General features: G+C 33.1%; 1 protein-coding gene and 2 long non-coding RNA genes across 14 annotated transcripts; 1 reads left to right on the top strand and 2 right to left on the bottom strand.

The window, feature by feature from the left end:
- Nucleotides 1-397: 397 nt before the first annotated feature.
- Nucleotides 398-4,159, bottom strand: LOC130727461 (uncharacterized). Of its 10 annotated transcripts, none has more exons than XR_009015295.1 (7): nt 3,763-4,159; nt 3,549-3,640; nt 3,336-3,425; nt 3,042-3,197; nt 2,735-2,889; nt 995-1,072; nt 398-757 (listed from the first exon to the last, which is right to left on the bottom strand). It is a non-coding gene; the product is annotated as an uncharacterized LOC130727461 (long non-coding RNA). The 10 variants fall into 10 exon arrangements; XR_009015290.1 differs by having other exon boundaries at nt 3,042-3,161; XR_009015298.1 differs by having other exon boundaries at nt 3,042-3,158.
- A 760-nt stretch (nt 4,160-4,919) lies between these two features.
- Nucleotides 4,920-8,336, top strand: LOC130727460 (uncharacterized). Of its 3 annotated transcripts, none has more exons than XR_009015289.1 (6): nt 4,920-5,304; nt 6,300-6,427; nt 6,533-6,579; nt 6,864-6,967; nt 7,394-7,913; nt 8,057-8,336. It is a non-coding gene; the product is annotated as an uncharacterized LOC130727460 (long non-coding RNA). The 3 variants fall into 3 exon arrangements; XR_009015288.1 differs by having other exon boundaries at nt 4,921-5,304; nt 6,300-6,404; nt 6,514-6,579; XR_009015287.1 differs by having other exon boundaries at nt 4,921-5,304; nt 6,514-6,579.
- A 17,440-nt stretch (nt 8,337-25,776) lies between these two features.
- Nucleotides 25,777-26,685, bottom strand: LOC130732177 (uncharacterized). Its single transcript, XM_057584284.1, has 3 exons — nt 26,602-26,685; nt 26,228-26,415; nt 25,777-26,092 (listed from the first exon to the last, which is right to left on the bottom strand). The coding sequence occupies exons 1-3, from the start codon at nt 26,683-26,685 to the stop codon at nt 25,846-25,848; spliced, it is 519 nt and encodes a 172-aa protein (XP_057440267.1). The 3' UTR covers nt 25,777-25,845.
- Between the last annotated feature and the right edge of the window lie 758 nt (nt 26,686-27,443).

The following is a 27,443-nucleotide window of genomic DNA, read 5'->3' as shown; positions in this document are numbered from 1 at the left end:
ACAGAAAAGGCTTTTCGCCACGGTTCCGCACGCCCTTTTGCCACGGTTTAACCGTGGCGATAGCCTGCGTGGCAATTGCTCAATTGCCACGGTTCAAGGGCGAACCGTGGCAATTGATTCGCCTATGACCACAGTTCGTAAAGGGTAACCGTGGCAATAGGGTCCACATATTGTCACGGTTACGCACTTAACCGTGGCAATAGAGTCCACATATTGCCACGGTCAAGCGTGTAACCGTGGCAATATATGGCTTCTATTGCCACAGTTTTTTAACCGTTGCAATACAGCTAGATTTTTTTCTTTTTTTATTTTAACCTGGTCTGTGCATAAATTGCAGTCCATTTTCTCAAGAAAAATAAATTACATAAAATCTCATGTTGAGAACAACATTCACATATTAAAGCCAAGAGAATTACTCAAATAACATAACAATAATAAACCAATACTAATTGTTGAGAACATACTCTCTCAAGAAATTAAACAAGCAAGCTACATAAGTTAAAAGCATGAATTAAGAATGACAAAACATGCAGCTTGAACAACAAAAAACAGCAATGAGATTGACTCATCATCAGCCTCTTTTATCGACGAAAAAATAGCAGCTTGACAACATCCCCAAACACCCCCACTACTTGAAATCACCAAAGCATAGCAGTCCACACTATGCAAAATTCTTTAACACATAAGTAGCTCACTCTTCTTTAATTTCATTCAGTTGATCCTCATCGTAGAAGGCAAATTGAAAATCAGAGAAGTACTGCAAAATGATGGTAAAAGTAACAAAATTTAGAGTCACACTAAAATTAGGAAAAATTAAGAATTTAGTCAATGTAGGTGTAAGGACTATCACCAGGTATTTACCCTTTGAAAGTTTAATCTTTTGATCATATTGAAAGCATAGCTTTACAACAATAAACACAGGCCCAATTACAGATAAAGTATTCACTATGAGTTAATTGCTGAAAAATATAGGGTGTAGAGGAAAGAGTCAGACCTGGAGATTTAGAATCAGACTAGTCCTCTAAGTCAGTGGCAACCAGTTTGGCTCTTCGATCTACAACTTCAAATAAATCTAATCAAACAAAGCCAAAAGCAATATTTGAAGTCAGATTCGAGTTACTACAATCAGCTCTTGTACATATTCATAGCTGTTATCAAATAGTAATGAAGATAAAACAGTAATAGATCTAACTAATCAATGGTTAATTAAGCAATCAGCTAACTACATATGTGATTTACTAAAATAGCAAAAACAGAGTACAAGAACTGCACTAGCACAGTTTTGAAGGAAAACTAGCTAGTCTAAAAATAAAAGAACAACTAAAGAAGAAAAACGCAGCAAGAGAAGCCAAATTTGGCCTAGCCAAATGCTGCACAACAACATAGAAATCCCAGTCTCCTCGGGTCAAGCTATGAAACAGCACCCATCCAAGAGAAACTCAAAATACATAGCAATATAGAGGGGCAGAAGCAATAGCAGCATAGCAATATAAAAGGATCATCCCTCAAAGACATATCAGATACTTGCCGAGAGCCTCACACAAAATAATCTAACTAGAAGTGGAATTGGATATGGGATGATTATGTTTTCACTTTTTCTTGATTAATTGATGGGATTTTGGGCCCTTGAAGCATGGAACCATTTATCATTTTCTTCCTTCCATTTCATTAATGTATTGAGTCTTCTACTTGCACGCCAAAACAATTCCTAATCATTAACATTCCAACTTAATATAAGAGTCTGAAGTGATGTTTCTTGGATTGCTCTCCTAAAAATTGCATAAAAAGAAGGTTTTTGAGGAAAAGCAAATCTAATTCTCCCTTTGAGGTCTTTGACTAGAAAATCAACACCCTTGACCATGTCTATGAATTGAGGCAGCCGAAAACAAGAAAAAGAGACGCACAGAAAGGAGATTAGTGAAAGTAACTGCAAAGCTAAGGGATGAGAACCCTAAAGACACACCACACTCAATTAAACAAATTAGCCTATTAAACCTATAAAATTGATGATACTAATGCGGTAATGCTAGTTGAATATACCTTTTTGTTTTATTACTCAGGGTATAAGACATATCAGAAAATTGTATTTTGGTACTTTGCTGGTTGTTTCATGCCCAGCCTTATCAATATGTTTTTTTGAGAATAAACCATATTATATATTAATAGAAAGAAAAGATGTGAAACACCCAGTACATAGTTAGCCACACATCATGCATTTGAAATTCAAATCCGAAATCAGATCACGAAAAGGGTATGAATCACCTTGTTTTTATAATAATCATCATTAGAAATTTGAAACAACAGATCAAACTGTGATATCAGTTGTGATTTTGATGGTCATATCTTAGTTTTAATGAGTTACCAGCATACTTTCACTATCAAGAAAACGAAAACATGTACATGCAAGAAATAACAAATAACATGTATATTATCAAACATATCCAAAATGACATTTAAGCATAATCAAAACAAACCAAACCTAAGTTCGGCAGCCTATATCACCACCTGATAAAATGATCTCTAAAGTTCATTAAATATACCCACCTACCCCTATTTATACTATATTGCAAAAGTGTGTGCGTGTGCTCCCTCAGTCAAATGAACTTTAGCAAACCTTAGGTGTAGGTAACCACCACTTGTCATTTATTCATTCAAAGATGAGGATCAATCATATAGCAACTATCATAGGGACAATAAGGAACATTGGAAAACTAGGGTGAGTGAGGAGGGTTACCTCCATGCTGGATCCATCTTTTGATTTTTGTTGAGTAGGAACCATCACAACAACATAATCTGTCACTGATAGAAGCCAATCGATTTCCTTTCTCCATCTGGCTTTCCTCTTGGGCAGCATCGGCTCTAGGCGCTTTTGTTCACCAAAAACAGCAGCTGCATTCTCAGCAAGAAAACAATGAGAAACTGACAAGAGCTATTTGAAACATTTCTTCTATCAAGAGCTCATGAAATGGAAGTAACATCATAATGTTTATCCATCATGATTCAAGCAGGCAGCATATAAAGAAAGTAAAAAGTCAACATACCAGCAAGGTTTGGGAATGCATTTGACAGTGCCAGAGTTGATGAAACACCCTTTCCTCCACCAGACATATCCTCCCCCAATAGCAATTTAACAAATCTCTCCTTTATCTGTTCCATCTCTCCTTGATCATGAAAATGGAAACCAAGGCAAACCATATCTAATCATATAACTTAATAGATTCCATTAGATCCAAGCATATGATGCAACGATAGTGAGACTTATTCTTTTCCATGCTTCTATTTAGGTTACTGTAGATAAATATTGTCCACATAAAGATATAAAACAATGGTGGTACCTGCAGGCTAGAGCCAAGTCTTCTCTCTGGTTGGGACCCATATACTTGTACTCAGCCAGAGCATCACAGATAATGTCTAGAAAAGTTTCTCTGCGAACAAATACAGATGTGCGCCTTTTGTACAGCTCAAATGGTACACTCTTACTTCTAAAATAATCTTTCCCTAAAAGAAATTGGTTGCCTAAATCTACTCCAACATAACTACTATCTTACTTTGCATCAGGGCCTGATAACACAACTGCTTCAGGCTTTGAAATATCAGTAGAACTCTTGCTCCTTGTGACTTCAAAAACTCTTTGGCTAATCTGATAAGAGGAAAATGGAAAATAATTAACCAAAGTTATGCTTAGCTGAGGTATAACTCTCAGTGAAAGGGTTGTCTAATATGAAATAATTAACCAAAAGCCCAAGACATGTAAGAAATTACTCAATAGAACTCAGTTAAAAGATGCTTGGCTGTTCTGTTCACCCAAGGTCGCAGTCCCTCTCGACGCTTTTGCTTCCTCACCCAGACCTTCTCTTCCATCGAAGTCGCAGCGCACCTTGTAACTTCGTCCCCCACTCCGACAAAGTCGCCGTTCTCCGTCGAAGTTGTTCTCAGCAGCTGCTGGAAGAGGGCGGCGATTTCTGTTCCGTTCTTCTCTCGCCTCTCCGTCAACATGCGTTCCACTGCCGCATGGAGTCTGGAGAGGGACGGGAATAGATCAGAGCTTCGTCGGCAGGACGATGAAGTCTGGAGAGGGGGATAGAGCGTAAGAGGGAGAGGGTTTGCACAGCTTTAGGGTTTTCTTCTAAAAAAAATTGGAGAATGTGGGAGGGAGAGGAAAAATTGGGCAGAAAATTTCAATTGCCACGGTCCCTCAAAATAAATAATAAAATATTATCCCTATTGCCACGGTTCCGCTTATAACCGTGGCAATTGAGCTTTTGCCACGGTTCCGCCCATAACCGTGGCAATTGAGGCGTGGCAAAATGTCATTTCTGTAGTAGTAGATTTCCTTACAATGTCAGAGAATAAATCAATTGAAGAAATCAAGAATTGTGGAGAGGTTAGCAAAGTAGATGGTTCTGAAAAATTATGTTTAACTTATTTAGTTATTAAGTAGATAAATATAACTTGCTTCAAAAAAAATCCTTGGTCTTTTAGAATTGTTCCGTCGTTGGTGTTAATGAGTGGGAGGATTGGTGGTACAATTTTTGCAAATGTAACAAAAAGGCATATTATGATGAGAAGATGTATTTATGTGAGAACTGCAACCGTCATGTTGTGTCCGTTACTCCGAGGTTTGTGGTATTAGTAATTTTTTCTTTATTATTTGTAAATGAAATATATCTATCTATCTATAATCTATCTATAATCTTCTATAATAATATATATAAAAGCAGAGTTTCTGCAGCTTTGAAGGTAAAAAAGTCATTCAACAATTTATTCTAAAAACTATTAAACTTGGACATGGATATTTTTGTAAAGAAGCATTCTATTTCAGTCAGATTGGATCTCAGCCGTTGATTCACAATTGTATCAGTTTCACATTTCATTCATTCAATCTGAAACGCTTTTCAGGTTCAAAAAAAAGAAACGTTTTTCACCTTTTCTCCTTCATTCACGTTAGAAAGAAACACTTCACCTTTCTGACGTTTCGTTCCTTTTCTCCTTCTGAGCCGTTTCTCTAGGGTTTCAAAACCATTTAAAGCCTTCCGCAGAGAATTTTATGTATCTGGCCATCTCTGCTTCAGTCAAGGATCCGCTGCAATCACGTTTGACATGGGAATTCAGGTCTTCTGCAATCTCCATGTCCGCTTGGAAGCCATGGAGTAATTGAGTTGAAGTAACTATCCGTGTTCTTCTTCCCTTCAGTTTCTCGCTGCAATCATCTTCTGAATTGCATCACGTTCTTCTTCCCTTCAGTTTCTCTCTAGGGTTCCGAAATTGACAGATTTGGGAGAGAGGCTTTCTGCAATTTTCCAGGTTTGTTTCTCTTTCTCGCATCTGGGATTCGTTCTTCCTCCATATTAGCTTCTTTTTCTTCACTTTCATATGCAGTGTTAAGTCATTATCATATAAACCAGCATATGAATTTCACTCATTCTCCATAGTTACAATCAATCATTTCGATTGTAGTTTATACTCTTTTTTCCATTGTTGGCTGATAATTTCATAAATTTTTTTTATGAATTAAGCTCATCAATTTTAACTCAGATTGTAGTTTTTGGTGATGCAATTTCACCTTTGCAGGTTGCAATGCTTAGATTTAGGGGTAATAATTCCCCCCCACATCTCCTGTAGTCTCTCATGTTTGTGGTAACATTTGTTTCCAATTTGTTGCAGCAACAATAACCTTTTGCAATATATATCGTTGTGGGTATATTTTAGTTGTGTTTGGTTGTGTTAATTATTGTTTGTTGTTCATGATGTAGTCTATCAACAAGATGCTTTGCTTAGGATAGCTTAGTCTGTGCAGTCTATCTGCAGTTCTATTCAAGGATAGTTTCATCTCTATATTTTTGTATTACTAAATTTGATATGGTTTGTAGAATATTAAAATAGTGAAGAAGAGTGTCTGCTTAATGAGTTTGTATTTTTAGCTAGGTACAGGAGTTTAGGGTGTGTGCTTAGAGTTGACAATATTGTATGTCCTATGCTGTCTTCATACTTTAGACTATCTTTTATGAGATCTTGCTAAGAGTTTTAGTTTTGTAGCATGTTGTGTCATCAGTTCATTTTTAATGAAGACAGGTAACTACTACTCTAGGTCCAGGTCCTTGGTTAAAAGAAGTGGCCAAAACTGTCATTTGGTTTAAGTGCAATCAAAGCACTATTTAGAAGCACTATAAGAATAGTAAAGGCAATGTTTTGGCCAAAGATGTCGATTTTAGTTTCTAATATGAATGTTATTCTGTCTGTTCAGTCCCTATGTCTTTTAACTACTTCCTTCATTAAAGAATCATTCTCACACTTTTCAGGTTATATCAATGTTAATGAAGACTGTGGGAGGGCCCTTTTCTATTGGTTCTTTGAAGCTCAATTTGAATCGTGCAAAAAGCCTCTACTTCTCTAGCTCTATGGAGGTCTATGGTTATCTATTTGCTAAGTAATTTGACCAATTATACTTGCTATTTGAATTCTTATAACTTTGTTATGTTATTAAACTCTGAATCTTGATTCATTTAACTCCAGATATATACTGATTCTGCAGAAGCCAATATTCCTTCTGTTCTAGATTATGTGGGAACTTTCATTGAGGTAATTCTAACCTCGACCTCTTTAAAGTCACTGAAGATTAATATTTCCTATTGTTGCAAGCCTGCTACCTTATTAACTGAAAATTTGTTAAGATTTGTTTTTAGCTTTCTCAAGCACTTTTTTTTTAAGATGTGCTTGCATGTCTATATGTCATCTAATACTATCCAATATGTTTAATATTAGTCAAATTTGTCATTTTTTGACACTTTATTATAAATTGTTCCATTTAATTCTGACTATAAGCTGAATGAGTTGACTGAACGTTTTGGTAAAATTTCTGACAGTGAACTAAATATCAAGGGAGCTACCCTATCCAGTCAACTTATGAGGTGAAAGAACAATCCCTGCTCCATCAGAGGAGATATCAGAAAATTAGAGCACCGCATGGGTAATTCTCTAATTCCTTTATCTTTTCATTTTTTTCACTACTTTCAATATGCATTTGTGTTATGCAGAATAAAGATATCAGTTATTCTTTATTGATTGTGTCAGGTGTTTCCTTTTCACTCTTTATTGTACTTCTATCTATGAGTTCCTTATGTGTGTTATGTCTAAAACACTTAGAACTCTTGTTTTCTTCTTCTTTTTTGCTCACAAGAAATTGTTTCCATAAATCATTACTTACAATTGAATTTTTTTGTATGGTTATTTCTATAATTATGTCATTTATTGTAGAGAATCAATCATGGCCGTCAGTTGGTTTTTATATTGACCAATTATTCTTGATCCTCACCCTATCCTTATGTTGAAAACAAACTCTCTTTTCTTGCCTTTTTCACCTTTGTTTATGCAAACTGGTCTGTCACTCTTGCAGCTCTCATTCTTCACCATAGCAATACAAACACCAAACGCTCCACGGTCCATCAAGTTGTTGTTACAAACACAGAGTGCTTTGTTCGGTTCCTCAAGATGAACCTGTCCTCCAAGCAAGCTTCCCTGTGCTTCTGTTTTAGACATCCAAATGGTTCAATTTCTTCTCCTCTACCATCCGAACGATTTCTCAAGTTTAACCTGTCTTCCAAGCCATGTTCGCCTCCCCTTTTACCCAAATGGTTTTCGATCGCTAAGGTTTAGGATCCCCTCCATGCTTCTGTCACTTTGACCTGCCACCTTCATGGCCTGGATCAGATGAGTAACTCTGTTGTTGTTCACTTCCCCTTCTTTGGTTTCATTTTGTGTTTCACCACCATAATGATTATTTTGGTATTTATTGGTGACTCTCTTCTGCATTCTCTGAAACCAGGGCTTGCAGGGTCAAAAATTAACCCCTTTCAGAGACCAGAGAAATGGTTTGATGGTGGCAGGGTATTGGTCGTGTGATGCGCAGATCACTGGTGCGTACATTTGTTTTGTTCGCGACTTTCTTTGTTGCATCATGCATACCCTAGCATTAGGTGTTCTCTTTGGCTTTGATTTATATTTTGCATTCAGCATTTGATCCATTCACCACCTTTGGTTCTTTTTACTTATTCTACAGGCAGCGCGGAGATGTAGGTGGAAGTGCTTATTTCACTCTCCTCCAATTTACACCCAACTTTATGGGAAAACACTGTCCCAGATGGCGAGAAAAATGAAATCAGAGAGAACCAAAGCTGAAGAGAAGATCCTTCTTCATGCATAGTGCATTAAGAAGATCCTTCTTCATTTCCTTCCTACTATTAGAAACTTTGATAAGATCCTTCTTAACTATATGTATATCTTTTCAACTTTTGAGTTGTAATGAAGGGATTTTTTTAAGTGTGTTTTCTTTGCAGTTACTGGCGGTTTATAATACAATTACTGACGGTTTTATAATACAGTTACTGACGGTTTTTTGACTGAGGGACGCAAACGTTTTTATAAACACAGGGACTAATATGACCCTTAACCCTTTAATATTTATGGAAGTATGAAAATAAGGGGTGTCTTCAAATTGACATTGCACTGTCTCATTTTCAAAGTGGGTGGCAAGGTTGTTATTATAGTTAGTGTCCATTCCTTGATGCAGCATATTCCATAGTGGGTTCTGAAATGGCAAGGAAATAAGAGAGTGTTGATCTTGCCCTTGGTGATAGTTGTAATAGTTGCAATTAATTAGTTTATTCATCATGAAAAAATAATAGGACACATCGACACATAGTCATGGTTATGATAGCAATCTTAAACTCTTCCTTAATAATGAACCACTTAATTCAATGGCATAGAACTCATTTCCACCACATGGGAATCATTGATTTCAAAAATTTATGTAATTTCTCTTTGGTCTTGGCCTTTATATCACCACAAATGACAACCATGAGAGTAATCTTTAGTTGCACAGTCAGCGCAAGAGTTTTTTCTATTCACAAGAGTTGGGTTTCAAACCCCTAACCACTTGCTTAAATGACGAAATGCTGAACCACTACGTTAGAAAACTTGGTTAGAAAATATATCTTATCAAAGTAATTATTTACTTAAAAGTTAAAACATATATTTGAGTTAAACATATTTGAAAAAAATATAAGTATAAAAATATTAGTTATATATTATGAATTAATATCATTTAAGAGCTATATATAAGTAAGAAAATTTAAAACCTAAAGATTAATTAATTCAAACTTCACCTCAAACTACCTAATGATGTCACAAAAATAAAGAATCCCGTGAGACAAACTTTTCCACTTCTATAAATTCCAATCTGTTATGAATCTTCCTTTTTGTTTAAATATTCTTTTATCATACAAAAAGGAAGAGTAAACAAGTAAATAAGAGAGGAGAATAGAGGAATAAGAGATAGAGAAATAGTGTGATGGGGATGCTCTGCTAGGTACAGACTCCCTTGTATTTATACTATTAGGTTTAGAGTGTTGAACAAGTATACATGTGGGTCTGGCCCATGGACTCCTAACTCTGATGGGCATCCAAATATTCATAACACAATCACATTTGGTTACTATTGTATAGAAGATACAAAATAAAATTGGTACTTCATATTTTAAAAATAAAAAGCATAGAATTCAAAAAGGAGAAATTTTTGCAATTTGAGGGTAAAATAGTAATTCAATAATACATTGCACTGCATTCAAAATTTGACTATGGTTATTTTGGTAGGAATACAAATTATTCTTCCAGATTCAATCACAACCATCAATTTTATAGCAATTTTATTGTGTTTTTCTCTTCAATATGTTTATTAGTAAATCTATCTATATATATTAGAAAAGAACAACTTCTAGCATGACGTGTCGCTCTCACAGGCCAAGTTAGTGACGTGTCGCTCCCAGATTAATTCTCACTTAATTATTTACACGTCAGCTTTTCCACCTATTAATTCTCATTTAATAATTTACACATCAGCTTTTCCACCTTGGCCCTATTTGCCACATTAAATTTTAGATTTGATTAGGATTTAGGTTATTTATTTCTTGATTTAATCTTAATTTATTTTTAATTTATTTTTAGAGCATTAATTAATTTTTATGGTATTTTTATTGAATTTTCGGATTTTTAATTAATTCAGAATTTTATGAGTTTTTATTGTGATTTGCTAAATTTTGATAGTTTTTATCTATATTTATTTAGTACCTTTTTAAATTTAGATTTGATTAGAATTTAGGTTGTTTGTTTTTATGTATCTTTGTTAGATAGTTTCTGTTAAAAAAATCTTCATAAAAAATATTGTTTTTTATATAGAGTATCAATATCAATCTATATTAGAAAATAAAAAGGGTTAGTAGAGCAAAAAAACCTTCATACGTTCTCTATCTCTAAATACTCACACAATTTTCTCTATTTCTCCCTTCTTCATCTCAACCATGGCAAACCTCAAATCATATATGCTTCAAAAACAACATGGACCTTCACTCACTTCAATTAAATTTTTCATTATAAATTTATCCCCATCACAATTGAGAATTTTTTTTTATGGTTACCAAGGGAAATCACAATTGAGATTTGAGAGTGCATGTTCTTCAAACTCAAAAACGAGTTTCTCACTTCTTGCTTCAGCCTCTTTGTTCCAAGTATGTAAAAAACAATGTTTTGTGGCTTTGTAGACTAAGAATTGTTATCACTCAAAAGTCAAAGGCATATCATTTTTCTCATATCTCTGGTAGTCCTTCTTCTTCAATTTTAATGATTCTTTCATGTAGTTCTAGAAGTGTTTTTTGTTCGCCAAAGCATGTTTTAACTCATTCTATGTTTCATTATTATTGTTTTGTAATGTTCATGTATTAATGTGTTTGTTGATAAAAAAAATTTTGAGGCATGTACTACTAACAAAGATTGAGATATAGGTGCATTTGAATGTATGTGAACATTTATACAAACATAGTCTTAGTGACTAACATAAGCGAGGTGAGATCAATAAAAAAAATATTGTGCATATAAAATAAAAATCAGAAAAATTCACTAAAAATACCATAAAATTTAATTAATACTCTAGAAATAAATCAAAAATAAATTAAGATAAAATCAAGAAATAAACAATCTAAATCCTAATCAAATCTAAAATTTAAAAAGGTATTTTTTATGAGAATATAATTAACTTGAGATCAATAAAAAAAATATTGTGCATATAAAACAATAGAAAATATATATTTTTTAATTAATCGAGGTATGTGGAAAAGTAGTGTGATTCATTTCACCTTGCAATTTAGATTTTTTCATAGTTTGGGTGGGATTCTTCTACAACTGAATACCTATAGGTTAGTGTTAATTTGGAATTGCCAAATCCTATTGCTATCAGGCTGATTTAGTGACGTGTCGTTCTCACGTTAATTCTTAATGACGTGTCATTCCCACGTTAATTCTCATAAAAAAAATTCCACTTGTCATTCTCAGGTTATTTCTCATAAAAAAAATATATTTTTAAATTTTAGATTTGATTAGGATTTAGGTTGTGTATTCCTTGATTTTATCTTAATTTATTTTTTATTTATTTATAGAGTATTAATTAATTTTTATGGTATTTTTATTGAATTTTCGGATTTTTAATTAATTTAGGATTTTATGAGTTTTTATTGTGATTTGCAAGATTTTGATAGTTTTTATCTATATTTATTTAGTACATTTTTAAATTTTAGATTTGATTAGGATTTAGGTTGTTTATTTCATTATTTTATCTTAATTTATCTTATTATTGATTTAAGTTGTTTATTTCTTGATTTTATCTGTTGGTCTTTTATTTTATTTTTAATTTATTTTTAGAGTATTAATTAATTTTTATGGTATTTTATTGAATTTTCGGATTTTTATTTAATTCATGATTTTATGAGTTTTTATTGTGATTTGCTAGATTTTGGTAGTTTTTATCTATCTTTAGTTAGTATCTTTTTTAATTTTAGATTTGATTAGGATTAAGGTGATTTATTTCTTGATTTTTTGTTGGTGTTTTCAAGTATCCTTAGACTTTAATTACGATAAAAAAATTAGAATATATTTTTAAGAAAAATACAATGAGAAATAAATTCTATGATTCTGTCTACTAAGTTAAGACACGACCCCAAGTCCTAATTCTAAAAGAAGGAATTATCTATCACTCTAATATAATCCTCATGAAACAGGAATGGTCAGTCAGCCAATTATACATATTCCTTCATTACCAAGATAACTGCACTAGATACTTATGTTTTATCTATGTCAGCCTGCTACATGATGACACCATTGTAAACATGAGGGAGCATGGTTTTCTAATAACAGGATGTTTGCTTGAAAGGCTTCTCCTGATTGCTTGATGGGCATTATCAGTTTGAAATACAATCAAAAGTTAAAAACTTTATTTTCCTAGATCTCAAAAGTTATCTGAACAGATATTTTTCTATTCAAAGTCCAATTACTATTTAAGTTGATGTGGTCATTGCTGGATTTTGTTGGGGTGCAACCTTAAGAATTAAGTTAGATTTCCTTCCTAGGTCTTTTGTTTTAAGTAATTTTAACTGTCCATTACCACCTATGAAGAAGTAAAGGGCTATAGAACAGTGCTGATTTGGATTTTCGCAAGTTGCATAGGATCATCGACAGGGAAGATGATTACCGCCAGAGGAGGCTCAACAGCATAATCTCCTTCTCTGAAGAAGGACCTCTACCTCTCGCTTTCCCACAATCCTCCTCAACGACAATGGCAAAGAGGTAACTTAATTTTTTTCCCCTTTATTTTTTGTGTCTGATGAAATGCTTAGTAGAAGGGAAACTGAAATTTTATTTTGGTGATGGTTTTCAAAAGATGAATGATATATCAATTCCAATCTGTTTCTCTGGCTTAACAAAATAAAATAGCAAGAGTAGTAAAGCATTTCAGCAAGAACCTGTGTTTTGGTTATCAACCTTGACATGTCTTTGAGCCATCAAAAAAAATTGAAAATAAGAAGAGAAAATGATATCACTTTCCAGAACCATAAATCTAAAAAAAAGGGAAAAAGTAATAAATGATGAGAATACATACATCAAATTTTCCATCATAGATCGTAGCACCAACCTGAGCCATATCGTGAGTCTCAAAGGTAATCACACCGCTCTGCCATGGGATTAACACTGTCATTACGAATACTTTCTTCAACCTACAAATCAAGGAGAAAAAATCACACATGTTATTTAACCCCTGAAAATGCATAGAAGCCAAAGATATATAAGGACTCTGTTGAATATCTGTTAAGATTTAGTTTATTATTTATCTAACAAAGAGATAAAAAGAAACTAAATATATCTAAACCTATCTCTATTTAAATAGATATTATCTCTATTTAAAAAAATTCAATAAAAATACCATAAAATTAATGAATACTCTAAAAATAAATCAAAAATAAATTAAGAAAAAATCAAGAAAAAAACAACCTAAATCCTAATCAAATCTAAAATTTAAAAATGTATTTTTTTATGAGAATTAACCTGAGAATGACACGTTGAATTTTTTTATGAGAATTAACGTAAGAATGACACGTCACTAAGAATTAATGTCCCTAACTTTTTTTTAAAAGAGTGAGTTTGAAAGCTATAGCTTAAGTTAATTTATTAATATATTACCAAATAATAATAATAATAATAATAACATATGTGTACGGGTATGAGCCGGTTGGGTACTATAATGCTCATACCCGCACTCATACCCACTACTTTTTGCGGGTAATTACATATACCCAACCTCATACCCATTTAGCGGTTTTTTACCCTACCCATAGTTGGTATTTTTTGCGGGTACCATATGGGCCCGAAACCCTATGGGTCCGAGACCCACTGCCATCCCCACATTTAGATTTTGGCAAAGATGAAGAGCTTCCTGTAATGACATTGAATTGTCTAAAGGTGGAGAGCATCGAGTTGCTACCCACGCGAGTATGGGGACGGGAACATGTAATTTTTTAAAACGCAGGTTTGAGGATGGTTCTATAGTACCCTACCCATTGTCATCACTACTTAGTTGGAATAAACACAATAATGTCATACTTTATGATTTATCTTACACAATCCTAATTTGTGCTACTATCACATTTATTTTTTGTAAGATTAATTTGTTGCTAATTTCTTATATCTATGATTTGTGTTATTGTCTTCATATTCACGAAGAATGTAAAACGAGTTCCTGTTGATCTCAACCAGGCTTATAACAGAAGTCTTTATGTCAACTTTGCTTAGCATTTCTGAGTCTTCTATTTCATCCATTGTTTAATATATTTATAATAATCAAGGTATTAATTGACGTATCAAATACAATAGACGTATTCCCCGTGCAACGCGCGGGTAAAAAAACACTAGTAATTAGTCAATATCACAGCTACAGAATACTATAGGACATGCCTAATTAGTTTAGATTTATAGTATATATTAATTAATATTTAAAATTAAAGTTGGGTTTCGTCGTCTATGTAATTATTATATAAAAGATTTCACTTGAAATAATAATTTAAATAAAAAAAAGTAAACCCCATTAAACCAACTATACCACTCTGACTATTACTCAAATGAGGATATATGTTTTGGAAGCAAATATTATATCTGGAACAATAGCCGAAAAAAAGGGCGTCATACAAAGATTAACATTAACCCCATCAGATCGGAGAATTTCTTTCAAATTTCAAAGGAAACAATTTCCTATAACACTCTCTTTTTCCATTACAATAAACAAAAGTCAAGGACCATCTTTAAAAAAAGGTGGGGTTATATTTGCCAAAACCGGTATGCAGCAATTCTCATAGTACTTCAAATGTAGTTTACAAAGAAGTATTTCGCAATGTCATATGAAGGAGATAATTTTTCAAAAAAAATTACAATTTTACATCCATCCTTAGCATATACATGTTACTTCAACTCCCTGTAATAAACTATTAAATACATATAAAAATAAAATTAATCCAGCATTTATAACAACAAGTACAAAATATAAAAACAAAATAACAACTCAAAAAAATGAAAATTTAAGAATTCGTAGTCTAAAATAAATTTATATCTTTTAATCAACAAAATATATCTCTAAAAAAAGATAGATTTAACAAAAAAAATACACAAAAGCTAAAAATGAATATTCCCGTGCATCGCACGGGTAAAAAGTACTAGTTTGTAATATATGAAGTCATTTATATTGTGTTGTAATTTTTAATGCAGATTTCGTATAAAAGTGAGGGTGGAAGATCAGACCGACAATGCTACTTTGATTATCTTTGACCAAGAAGCTGTGCTATTATTGGGAAAGACATGTTCGGAGGTGCTTGCAACCATGGATATGTCTGATGATCCTATTAGTGTCCCTAAGAAGATTCTTGATCTTGTGGGCAAGAGCTATCTCTTTAAAATTGAAGTTAAGAATGCTGCCAGTTCAAGATTTGAGTCATCATATTGTGTGCAGCGTATATGTGGTGATGAGTACATAATTGAGCAATTTAATAAAATTTATGTGAATTATGCTTTAATTAATGTTATTCTTAATTTTAAAGTTTAAATTCACATAGATTTTAAAGATAGGTAGGTTTATAATTGCTTTTACTACAAAGTAAGGTGTGATTTATAATTTTTCCCATTTATATTGTAGCTTTGATAATGATGCTGAGATGAATGGTGATGGACCAAATAATGCGGTTGATAGTAAAGAGCTCAAAAGTGGAAATGACATAGTAAAGGTTTTGTTGCATAAAATACTTACATATAGCAATGTATAGTTATAGTTATATAGAAAACTATGTAAATTTTATAATTACCAAAATTTATTAGGCTTAAATATGTTGGGGGCCCCTATAAAATAGGGGTCCTTTGGTTTAAGCCCCTACAAAAATTTTTCTTGGGAATAAGCCCCTAATGAGAAAATAATATATAGTGATAAGCCCCTGTCGTCAACTTCCGTTAAAAAATATATGAGTCAGCAAACGGAGCTGACGTGGACCTTTGCCACCTCATCAAGTGGGCCCACAAGCTGCTGACGTGGAAATGAGAAGAGAAATATGAAAATGCCAAATGTGGGATTTGAACACAAGACCTAGAGCATAATGGGCAACATCCTTCCCACTAGGCTACAAGCTGCATCATTAGTACAAGTGCAAAATTTAATATATATCTTATTTAAACTGAAGCTGCTAATATTTCAACCAAAAATTTAAAAATGTCCTAAGCATGATTTGAACCCAAAACATAGAGGTTCATGGAGGAGGCTCTAACCACTAAGTCAATGCCTAATTTATGCATGTATTTTAAGCGCAAAACTAAATATATATTTAAAAACAAACTGATAATGCTAAATAAATTTGATGTGGTAGTTCTAAAAATTACATTTTTAGGCTCTTATACGCTCTTATATAATGTATCAATTGGAGTTCAAAAAAATATAATGTATCAATTTGAAACAAAATAAAATATTAAATGTAAATAGAAAAACATATTTACAAAACTTTAAAACGTAAAAAAGTTAAATCTTACAAATTTATTAGAGTTCATATATTGACTTCTTTTAAGTACTAATGAGTATATATACTGAAAGAACAAAATAATAGTTTTTTATGATTTAAGTGGGGTTGAATTCTTGTTCTTTTTTTTTACATAATATATATATATATATATATATATTGTTGTGCGCATGAATAACAAAATGAGCCAGTGGCTCAATTGTAAGGACATTGAGTATGATCCTCCATGTATGGTGTTCGAATCCTGATTATGGTGTTTTTAGTCAGTTTAAATGAGATATATATCAAATTTTGCACTTGTATTAAAGATGCAGCTTGAAGCCTAGTGGGAAGGATGTTGCCCATTATGCTCTAGGTCTTGGGTTCAAATCCCACATTTGACATTTTCATATTTCTCTTCTCATTTCCACGACAACAGCTTGTGGGCCCACTTGATGAGGTGGCAAAGGTCCACGTCAGCTCCGTTTGTTGACTCATATATTTTTTAACGGAAGTTGACGGCAGGGGCTTATCACTATATATTATTTTCTCATTAGGGGCTTATTCCCAAGAAAAAATTTTGTAGGGGCTTAAACCAAAGGACCCCTATTTTATAGGGGCCTCCAACATATTTAAGCCAATTTATTAATATATTACATTTAAAATTTAATTATATTCTCATATTTGAATGGTGTATCATGTAGAATCTCACTGAAGAGTTTGTTCGTGTTGCTGATAACAAGCGCCGTTTTATGGAGATGACAAAAATTACCGATGTTGATACTGAATTTGCTGGAAAGAATGGCAATGAGAATAATGTTGTGGACAATGAGCGTGCTGAGACAAGTGCTCCGGTTGAAAACCTGGATTGTGTCACTGATACCAGTGTTCCGCCAGCGGAAAATGTGATTGTCGAGCCTTGCAACCTGAAGAGGAAGAGGATTGTAGCTGTTTGTGGTTTGAATTTGGTCAATAAAAATCATGAGTATATCGGTTAAATGTCACCGATGTAAGCATGTAAAATAAATGGATGAGTGTTATGTGTGCATAATGCATAGGTGTCTAACCATATGCATTGTTATGTTCTTATGTCATTTAGTGTTATGTAAGTCTGTAAAATAAATGGATGAGTGTTATGTGTGATTAATGCATAGGTGTCCAACCATATGCATTATTAGGTTCTTATGTAATGTAGTGTGAGTTGTTTCTTGCTTGGAAGACTAATCGTGTAAGTCTTTTTATTTACTTTTTGATGTTAGATGAGTGTGTATGGAGGTGTTGATTTATCAACATCACTATAAATAATATATGATATGTTTTTGTAGCATCATATTAGTGGTCGAAGAAATTTTTTTAATTAACGCATATCTTAAACTTAGATCTATTCCGAGAGCCTAGAATTCCAAATGCCTTTTATCTGTTATCTCAGGAAAACTTCTTAAGTAAGTTACGGACTTACGCAATGAACGTAAATTGCAAGGAGACTCAGAGACCGACGTCATAGGAAATGTATTGTTTACGCAATACATCAAAAGCAAACTCACTTAAAGTGAAAAGGGAAAGTGCGGAAAAGTAGGAGGGAAATTCAAAAATTTCCTTGATCCTTGTGTATTTTTTGGTTAAATCCTAGCCCTTCAAATTGATTTTGGTGATGAATTCCAACCGTTCATTGTCTTGATCTGTGCCACCATGTCTCGACCAATCAGAACTAAGCACCTTAGGGGATTTTGTGTATAAATAGGTGGAGTTATAGTATAAATCTCACAAGTGAATCAAGAGAGAAGTGAGCATTATTTAGATAGTTCAGGTCTGAAACATTGAAGTAGTAAGAGAATCATCATGAGTTTACCTGTAGAGCGGATTATTGAACCCCATCAGGAGATTGAAGAAGTTCATAAGGAAGAAGAGCGTAGAGAAAATATACGTCCCCCACTGTGGACAAGATGTTGACATGGAGTATAAGATGGAACACCTTAGTCTTTTTCTCGGCATACCACGATTTTATATCTTACTTATCGATTAGGAAGGTTCATAAACTAGATGTTAGGTTTCATAGATGATGAAGGAAATCCAAGAGGTTTAAGTTATATGGCTTACAACCCTAGAGATCTTCAAGAGTAGTCATTTTAGAACCATCAACCATAGTATGTTTTAGGCGTATCTTTTACTCTTTTTACTCATGCTTATGCAATCTTAAGTTCTCAAGAATTCTCCGTTAAGATGAATGAATGCTTAGTTTTAATCGTGCTATTTTGAATTTGAATCCCATGATCTAACTTTGTCCCTCCTTTTTAACCAAAAATAAATAGTGTGAAGACTACAAGGTAAAATAAAAATTATAAAATGTATTGATAAATGTATGTTAAGAAAAAAAAATTATTATTCCTGTTATTATGTAAGTAGATTTCAGGTGAAACTTTTTACAAGCAATTAAATTTTATTTTTATTTATTTAAGTCTTAAAAAGAGATATCAAAGTAATTTTTTTTTATTTATTTCTTGGATTTTATTTCAATCATTGAGGGCCTGAAATTGCATGGTGGGGTTTTAATTGTGGGTAGCGATGGCCTAAATGGAATACGTTATCAGGTTTAGGAGATATATTTTTTTGTATAGTTTTCCTCTTGCTTAGATTGTGTTCTATTTTCAAACAAAAAAAAAACGTTGTTTAGTTTTTGCTACACATGTAGACCTGCAGTTTTATTTTGATATCATATTTTGGGTAAGATACAATATATATATATATATGTGTGTGTGTGTGTGTGTGAATGAAACAAAGAAAAAAAATTATTTAATAAATTATTGTTGTCAAAAAATCATTTCCTGTGGACATAAAAGTTTTTTTTGATCACTGAACAATTGGTTTATTTTATTTTTCAAGATATAACCAAGTGTCTGTACATAATCATGTAAACCGTTAGGGTAATGTTTTCTAATAAATTAAGAAGCCCAAAATTTCATATTGATAAGAAGCTAGAAGAATATACAACCGGAATGTGACTTGAAGAGAGAGAGATGAACGAAAGGCTCCTCATCACCAGTGACTGAAGTTGTTAACAAATAGAAGATATGTTAGATGTGTACAAGTTGATGTAGAATGGAAAATGTTAGAAAGCAAGACTCTTCACCACCGATAACTTGGGTTGCCATGGAATCTACACATTGAATGGTAACCAACATCAAACAATTCAATGTCCAAGCATCGAGTCCTGAATTCTTTCCACCTTTGCTCAACGTATCTTTCTTTCGTCTTCAACTGAGGCACTTAACAGAAAAAAATCATCTGTTGCATTTTTGTATCCTTTACATTATTTAAGAACCAGATGAAACATGCGTCATGCTCAGCTGAAGCGTAAGCGATTCTTTAGACAAGTATAAACATTTCTATTCATGAAAATCTTCATATCATGAGGATCCACTTGAAGAATCACTGTCAAATGGGGTTGTCTCTCTCGGTGATGATGGTAGAGATTCTCTTTGTTGGGAAGTTGAACCTTTTTGTCCTCTGGAGCGAAACTTCTTAATTAGTATGCCTCCTAATAAGTTTCTTGGCTTTTGTAATTGTGAGTTGCCTCGCAAAAGGGGAGAACTCAACATCACTTTCACTCCAATCACCTTGAAAATCATTCTCAGCTTCATCCCTCATAGTTCGTAGCACGAATGCCTTTGCCTTGCGAAGTTGAGTATTAAACAGTCCTCTATTGGATGTTACAAATCCATCACCTGCACCATCACCTTGACGCTTAGGCCAAGATGGTGGATATTGATCAGATTTTCCTGCCTGGCCTTCATTGTCACTAATTTGGATTTGATATTTATTTTTAAAAAAATCAGAGATTATAAAATCTTGCATATATTAATTAGGATATTATATAAAAAAATTATGCTGCATTAAGTTTGTTACCAAATAAGTATAGGGTTCGCGTTTACACTGTTTAGTTCATCAATCTAGAGTGACGCATTAAATGGTGTGTGTGCTATGTGAATGGTTATGACAATACTTAGTTTATGTGTTCTATCTATCTGTGTGTGCTATGTGAATGGTTATGACAATAAATGGTGTGTTTTGTAAAATGGTGAGTATATAATTTCATGTGATATGATTCATCTACTATTGTCAGTTATTTTAATTAAATATGAGTACGCAATTAGTAGTAATATATGACTCATATTTGGTTGATAGAAAACATTATATATAGTTTTGATTCATGAATTTCTACACGTTAATATAGTGACTTAATATATTTACTTGTGAGTTCCACCATACTTTTTTTTTTACTTTCCCATCTAAATATACAAGCTCTATATCATATATTGTAAAACAAAATTATCTTATACTTACAAAATAAAAATAATTATTATTTATTCAATTATGAACAAAACTAAAAAACCTATTTTTATATTTATAAAAAAATTACTTGGTTTATATACCCCATGCATAGCACGGGCAGGCACAGAGTCTAGTATGATGAATAAAGAAAGATCGATGATGATTTTTTTTGGTTTAAGACATGTGTCTTTTTTCGGAGGCAATTCTGTTCAAGTCGGGAACATCCACATCATGGTGGAGCTAACTCTCCTAGCGAGATTTTTTTCATACATAAGACTCGAACTTGAGACTTTGTTTAAATAAGATGTGTGCGTGTGTATTAACCATGTACATTTTACGTGCATCTCCAACACCATCATTCGTTTCCACCACTCGCCCATTTTTTATTAAAAAATGAATTTCATGAGATAAAAATTAATTGACATGTGAAGTAAAATCTAAAGATGGAGTATTTACCTTTAATAATATGATAATAATCTATTAGATTATCTAATTCGAGTACCACACCCATAAGAAATTCAGGGTCCACAGAATTTACCAAAGAAAAAATGCATGTCACTTTATTAAACGCGTGACACTATCATATAACTCTAGTGAGTTCATTTGGCAAGGCCGTGGAGTCCATTTTATAGCAAGGACTAAAAGTGCAGTATTTCTAAAATGGATGGATGTTTTTCTTACTTTATTTCATCGAGAGACTAAAATCAATCTGATTAAAAGCTTATTTAACCCTAAATAATATAAGGATTCTTATTTGTACATAAGTTAAATATTAATTATTTAATTTGTATTATTACACTCAAGTGTTAATTCATAAAAAAGGACAAAGCCCATGGCATTGCACATGCTTTTTTACATTCTTGGTGCAATTTGAAAATTCATTTACCATTATATATATATATATATGTGTATATATATATATATATATAGAGCATATCAGGTGAGAGGAGTGGTTTATGGTGAGAGATGAGAGGATATAATAATAACCGTTTGATCAATATAAACGGTTCAGATTCCATCTTACTTTAAAATTTCCACATGCTGCTTTTTCCCAAACCCACGCGCATCTCTCTTTCTTTCCTGCGCGTGTAACCTATCTTTGTCTTCCTCCCCTTTCTCCCATCTGCCATTGCCACCCATCAGAAGAAGCTTCCAAAATTTCTACGGCATTTTTCCTCTCAAATACCCAGTCTGAACTCTGGACCCATGAACCTCATCAAATTTCGCTTGGAGGTCAAAGATCCTCTGCCATGTGGGTAACAAGCAATTCAAATTTTGTTTCTGAAATTGGATGAATTCGTGATCCATTCGGTAACTGCATCTAATCCATTTGATGGTTAGCATAACAGTAAGGATTTTAGTGACCAAATTATTTGATTGTAATATATATGTCATGTGAGACCCAAACAAAGTAAGGATCTTGATTTGCCAATTTTCTTTACAGATCGTGTATGATTATGAACGGAGAGGGATTAACTGCGTCTATGGATGAGTGGCAATGGCGGAAATCACAAGCAGGAAAGTAAAGGTGCATCCATGGTGGGGGTCGGAAAGTTACTGCGAATGAGAAAAGGGGGCCAGCGGCAGCGAGCGTGTGGGATTGGGGAATTGCTTACGTGTATTCATTTAAGTTGGAATAAATCTGAACCATTTATATCAATCAAACGGTTATTATTATACCCTCTCATCTCTCACAATAACACACCACTCTCACCTGATATGCTCCCTATATATATATATATATAGTGTAATTCGCTCGTCTTAGTGGCGATAACGGCTTTTTTTTCCCTTTAAAACTGCCAGCCTTAGTAACGAGACCACTTTTCTTTGTGACGGATACTTAAACCATCACAAAATGTTGGTGAATAATAGAAAAAGATTTAGTGACAGAGTGTAGAGAAATAAATTTTCCGTCGCTAATCACTTTGCAACGGAAGAGTTCTCCCTCAATATTCCGCCTCTAATTCCTTTTTTATTACTCACTGGGATTTTGTGATGGATAAAAATTATGTTGCAAATAATACTCCGCTAGACGAAAATCTTCTTTCTCCACATTTTGTCCCTAATTTCTTTTCTATCATTTACTAGGGGTTTGTGACAGATTAAGTCCGTCACAATGAGAGTCAAAAGTAAAAAACTAAAAAGTGGCATTGTCACTAAAATTGGGTATTTTAAAGAAAAAAGAAGTATCACCACTAAGATTGACAATTTACACTATATTTTTTTGGTATTGTCGCTTTACACTATATAGGTAACAAAAAAATTGATAAGCTAGAAGTCATTACACCGAATACAAGACGTGCTTGAACCCTTAATACAAACTATTCAAATCACAACAAAGTGCTATTAAACTATCCTTTATACAAAGAAGTAAAAAGGGAGAAAATGAGAAAAGATTAAATGAAACCTCGAGAGGATTCAAAACAATATTGCACCCAACAAAAATGAAGAACCAATTTAGCAAAGTGCCTAGGCACCTATATACCATTACTATAAGCTATAGTGACGGAAACTAAATCTAAATCGTAGGAATGCGATATAAAACCAAAAATTATATGTTTGTCGGTATAAGGTTCTACGGATATACTTATGGTTATCTGTCCTTTACCGATGATTTTGTGTCGTCATCAAATGGCGAATTTGTTGTAGTGAGTGAGAAGGTAAGTGGCCCTCCAGCAGCAATAAGGCACCAAATTTAGCTCAACTGCCCCTAATACAACAACTTTGACTCAAAGATAGTTCAACAATGGAGGACCGTAGCAACATGGGCTTAGTGGCAAAACAATTCAACACAACAGGTCCAAACTCCCCATTATACCTGCACTGATACCGAAAGCCCCCAATTGGAATCGCAGAATCATAAGCAGGCTTAGAATTGAAGTTCTTGGGTTGGAAAACAATTCAAGCTAGCATGGAGGGCTTAAACTCCTTGGCTTTCACAATTAACCAATTCCATGCACAGTGATGCACGCAACTGGATCATATCCACAACACAGTTTGCATTTCACGGAATACTATGGGTCCATAGGGACCAAACCACTACGAGCCATATAACCCTTGCCCCTTGTTTCTCATTTTTATTCCCATTGCCAAATTCAAATATGCAGGGAGAAATGCACCTCGCAGGTCCTAGATAGCACCGTTACCACACCCAGCCACTTATTACTTATAGCATTCCATCCAGATATGAAAAGAGAAAAAGCAATTAATTATCAAGCGATCCACATCTCCTCCTCACGTTCTCATAACGAACATCTTGCCTCTGCATCATTTGAGATTATATTATATTGGCTTAATTGTACTTTTGGTCCCCCAACTTTGCCCTTCCTGCAAAAATTGTGCCCCAACTATGAAATTAGCAAAAATCGTCCTACAAGTTCATACCCCACGTCCCACTGTTGCCTTCCTGCGAAAATCGTTCCCCAAAAAGACGGTTTTTGCTAATTTCGTAGTTTGGAACAATTTTCGCATGAAAAATAAAGTTGAGGAATCAAAAATGCAATTAAACCTATTATATTCCTTACGTAGATTGTGTCGCGTCTGAATCATGTGCTTGAACATTCACTAGGCAAACACAGCAATAGACATAAAACTGTTTCATAAACTATACGGAATAATTTGATTTGATTGCTCTCATTAAAAATTAAAAATTTATTGATATGCTTTGAATAATATCAATTTAAATATGTAATTAATATGAACTTATTTTTTAATTTAGAATGGAAGCTTATGTCACATGACTTCATGGATCATGAGGAAATAGTTGATGGCGTGGCTTCATCACATTCAAAATTGAATACTCAAACTTAGAGTGAGTTTCTTTCATAATTTAAAAAAAAAAAAATCATTTTTTCAACTTTTAAAAATAATCATTATAATTACCACAAAAAAAATTAATCATTATTTAAAAAAAACAGACTATTTAAATAAGTTGCTTTGACTAATTGAGTTATAGAAACAAAGTTATTGAAAATAAAAATTTATTTTTATTAGTATAACCAAACATAATCATCTTATACTCTTGACAAATGTCTCTTGAAAAATAATTTCTATTTTTAAAGAGCTAAAAATATTTTGTTATAATCTTAATCAAACAAACTCTTAATATATAGATGAAACAATATTAGTGATAATTTTAAAAAGTGATATATATATATATATATATAAATATAAGAAATGTTAAGAAACATCATCTGTCGACATGAATATGGAAACCTAGTTAATAAGAAGCTGATAAAAAACCCAGTCACTACGACAAATACCTCCCAAACACCTGAAAAAACATCCCACAAAAGCCCCTAACGTTTATACACTAAAAAGGACCATGTTCAAGTTGAAAAACAACATTAGAATCACCACAAACGAGATCTATCAAACAACACGACACCTGCCAAATTAACGGGATATTAAATAGTGATAATATATATTTAATATTTACAAAATTGAAAATCATACTTTTTCATTCATCATGAAAGAGAAAATTGATGAAACTTTCTCTTGATTACAAAGAGGGCAAAGTACAACCCAAAGTGAAGAAATAAACCACCGAGTAATGATATACACACACCTCCTTATTTATACACTTCATTTTCACCTATTTTTATTTTTATCTCTCTCCTTTTATAATCTATCACATCCTATACTTTTTCTCTCTTACTTTTTCTTTTCTTCCTATCTCTCTCCTCCTCCACCTCTTTCCACCTTATTTAGAGGTGTGAACAAATCATTATATTTTGCATATTATGTTTTATTAATTCTGCACACCTCTCTCTTCTTATTTAATTTACCCTTATTCGGTTATTCCTATGTGACTAAGGGCCTGTTTGTTTACTGTTTTCAAAACAGTTTTCAGTTTTTAAAAACTGGAAACCTGTTTGGTACGACCTGTTTTCGAAAACTGTTTTTAAAAACAGTTCTCATTTTCAGTTTTTAAAACTAAAAAACCAAAACACGTAAAAGATGTTTTTAATTTCAGTTTTTAGTTTTCAGATATCAGTTTTCTAAATGTTCGAAAACATGTCATTCAAACTATTTTCTTCTTCTGAAAACTGTTTTTAAAAATTGTTTCTAAAAATTGTTTTAAAAACTGAAAACTAAAACTGCTATCAAACAGACCCTAAATCTCGCCACCATTGACATCATTGACTTTATGAAACAAATCCTCACGAGCCAAGACCATAAGCGACCAAATGATGCCCAAAACAAGGGAAAACATGGCACCAATTACAAGGGTCGTTTCACAAGTTCCAGCGGAAGGACAAGCATAGTCGTTGATGAGATCATGATGTACTTTATGTTGTAAAAGGTGAATAGAGATTGTTGCCCATAACAAAGAACATGCAGTAGCTAGTCCAATGAAAGTCCTACAATTTTGAGGTAATTGTCAAGATTAATCTTTTGTCTCTATGAACAAGGAAAGGAAAGGGAAACATGAATACTTGAAAAATTAATCATAAAATTATGGAAAGAAAGTGTAATTAAGTAAAAACAATACTTACAATATAAAATCGAAGACTTTCGAAAACCGTGGAGACTTTCCTTTGAAAGGGTAGAACAGAGAAAGACATCCAACCACTCCTGATACAACAAGAAAAGCTACAGAGAGATACCCAAATATAACAACTGGATCATTTGAGAACTTGCATGACACACCATCCTTGGTGATCACTGGCGTTCCAAAGTCAGGCTACAAATTATTAAAAGAAACACAACACATATTTAGAATTCTAGCTCTATATATATACCTTATTGTTGCAAGAGGTAAATTCTCTAGGTAGGTTCCATATATTATCAAACACAAATAAATCAAGCATGCAGTAAAGATCTACTTCCCAGAAACTATTGTTGAATATTAATGAATAGGTTTGTTTACCGTCTTCAAAGAAGCTACAAGTCCGAATATGAAAGACAAGATAGCAAAAATCAAAACAAACAGAGCCAATATTGTACTCATCATAGTGATCTTAGCCATAGTGGCTGCTTGAGGAACTGGAAATTTTGAAAGAACTGACAAAATTCAGTGCTATCGTATGTATGAATGTATGGTTGTCTGTCAACATCCCAAAAGTCTACATATAAGATTCACACTTGCCGCGGAATCTAAAAAATATCATAATTTTAGAAGGGGGAAATTAGATATTTAGACTTGATAAATTTTTAATGCAATTTTTTAAACAATCACTTCACACACTCATAATGAAAGATATTATTTGGTAGGAAAATGCTGTGGGGCACGACCTTGGGCCTCGTGCACCACGCACGAAGCAATTTCTGGCGGTTTTAAACCGCCAGAAACCGTAGCTTTTTTTTTTTTTTTACAGTTGTAATTTTGTGGCGGTTTAAAACCGCCACTAAACTACACTCGTGCACTAGTTGTACATGTTCTCTCGTACCATATAGCATTACTCTATTACAATATACCTCGTTCAAAAAAAAAAGGTACAACAAAGTTATTACACTTAATCCCGTCAAAAAAAGTTATTATACTTAATATTTTATTTGAAAGTAAGTTATTACATTTAATATATATACATAAATATTTTTTTACAGAGTTATCGATTTAAAAGATGTGTCACATATATTCAACTACATTGCTGAGATGTATTGAGGTAGAGATGGAAGTAGGTCACGCTGCAGATAGGGGCCTATGCCATAGTCAAATCAGTCACAGGTCAGATCAGGCCAAATTAATAAATAGACAAAGCCTAGGTTTTT

Source organism: Lotus japonicus, chromosome 1 (genome assembly GCF_012489685.1).
Source record: "Lotus japonicus ecotype B-129 chromosome 1, LjGifu_v1.2".
Taxonomy (NCBI): Eukaryota; Viridiplantae; Streptophyta; class Magnoliopsida; order Fabales; family Fabaceae; genus Lotus; species Lotus japonicus.
This window is presented reverse-complemented; position numbering and strand designations above follow the sequence as displayed.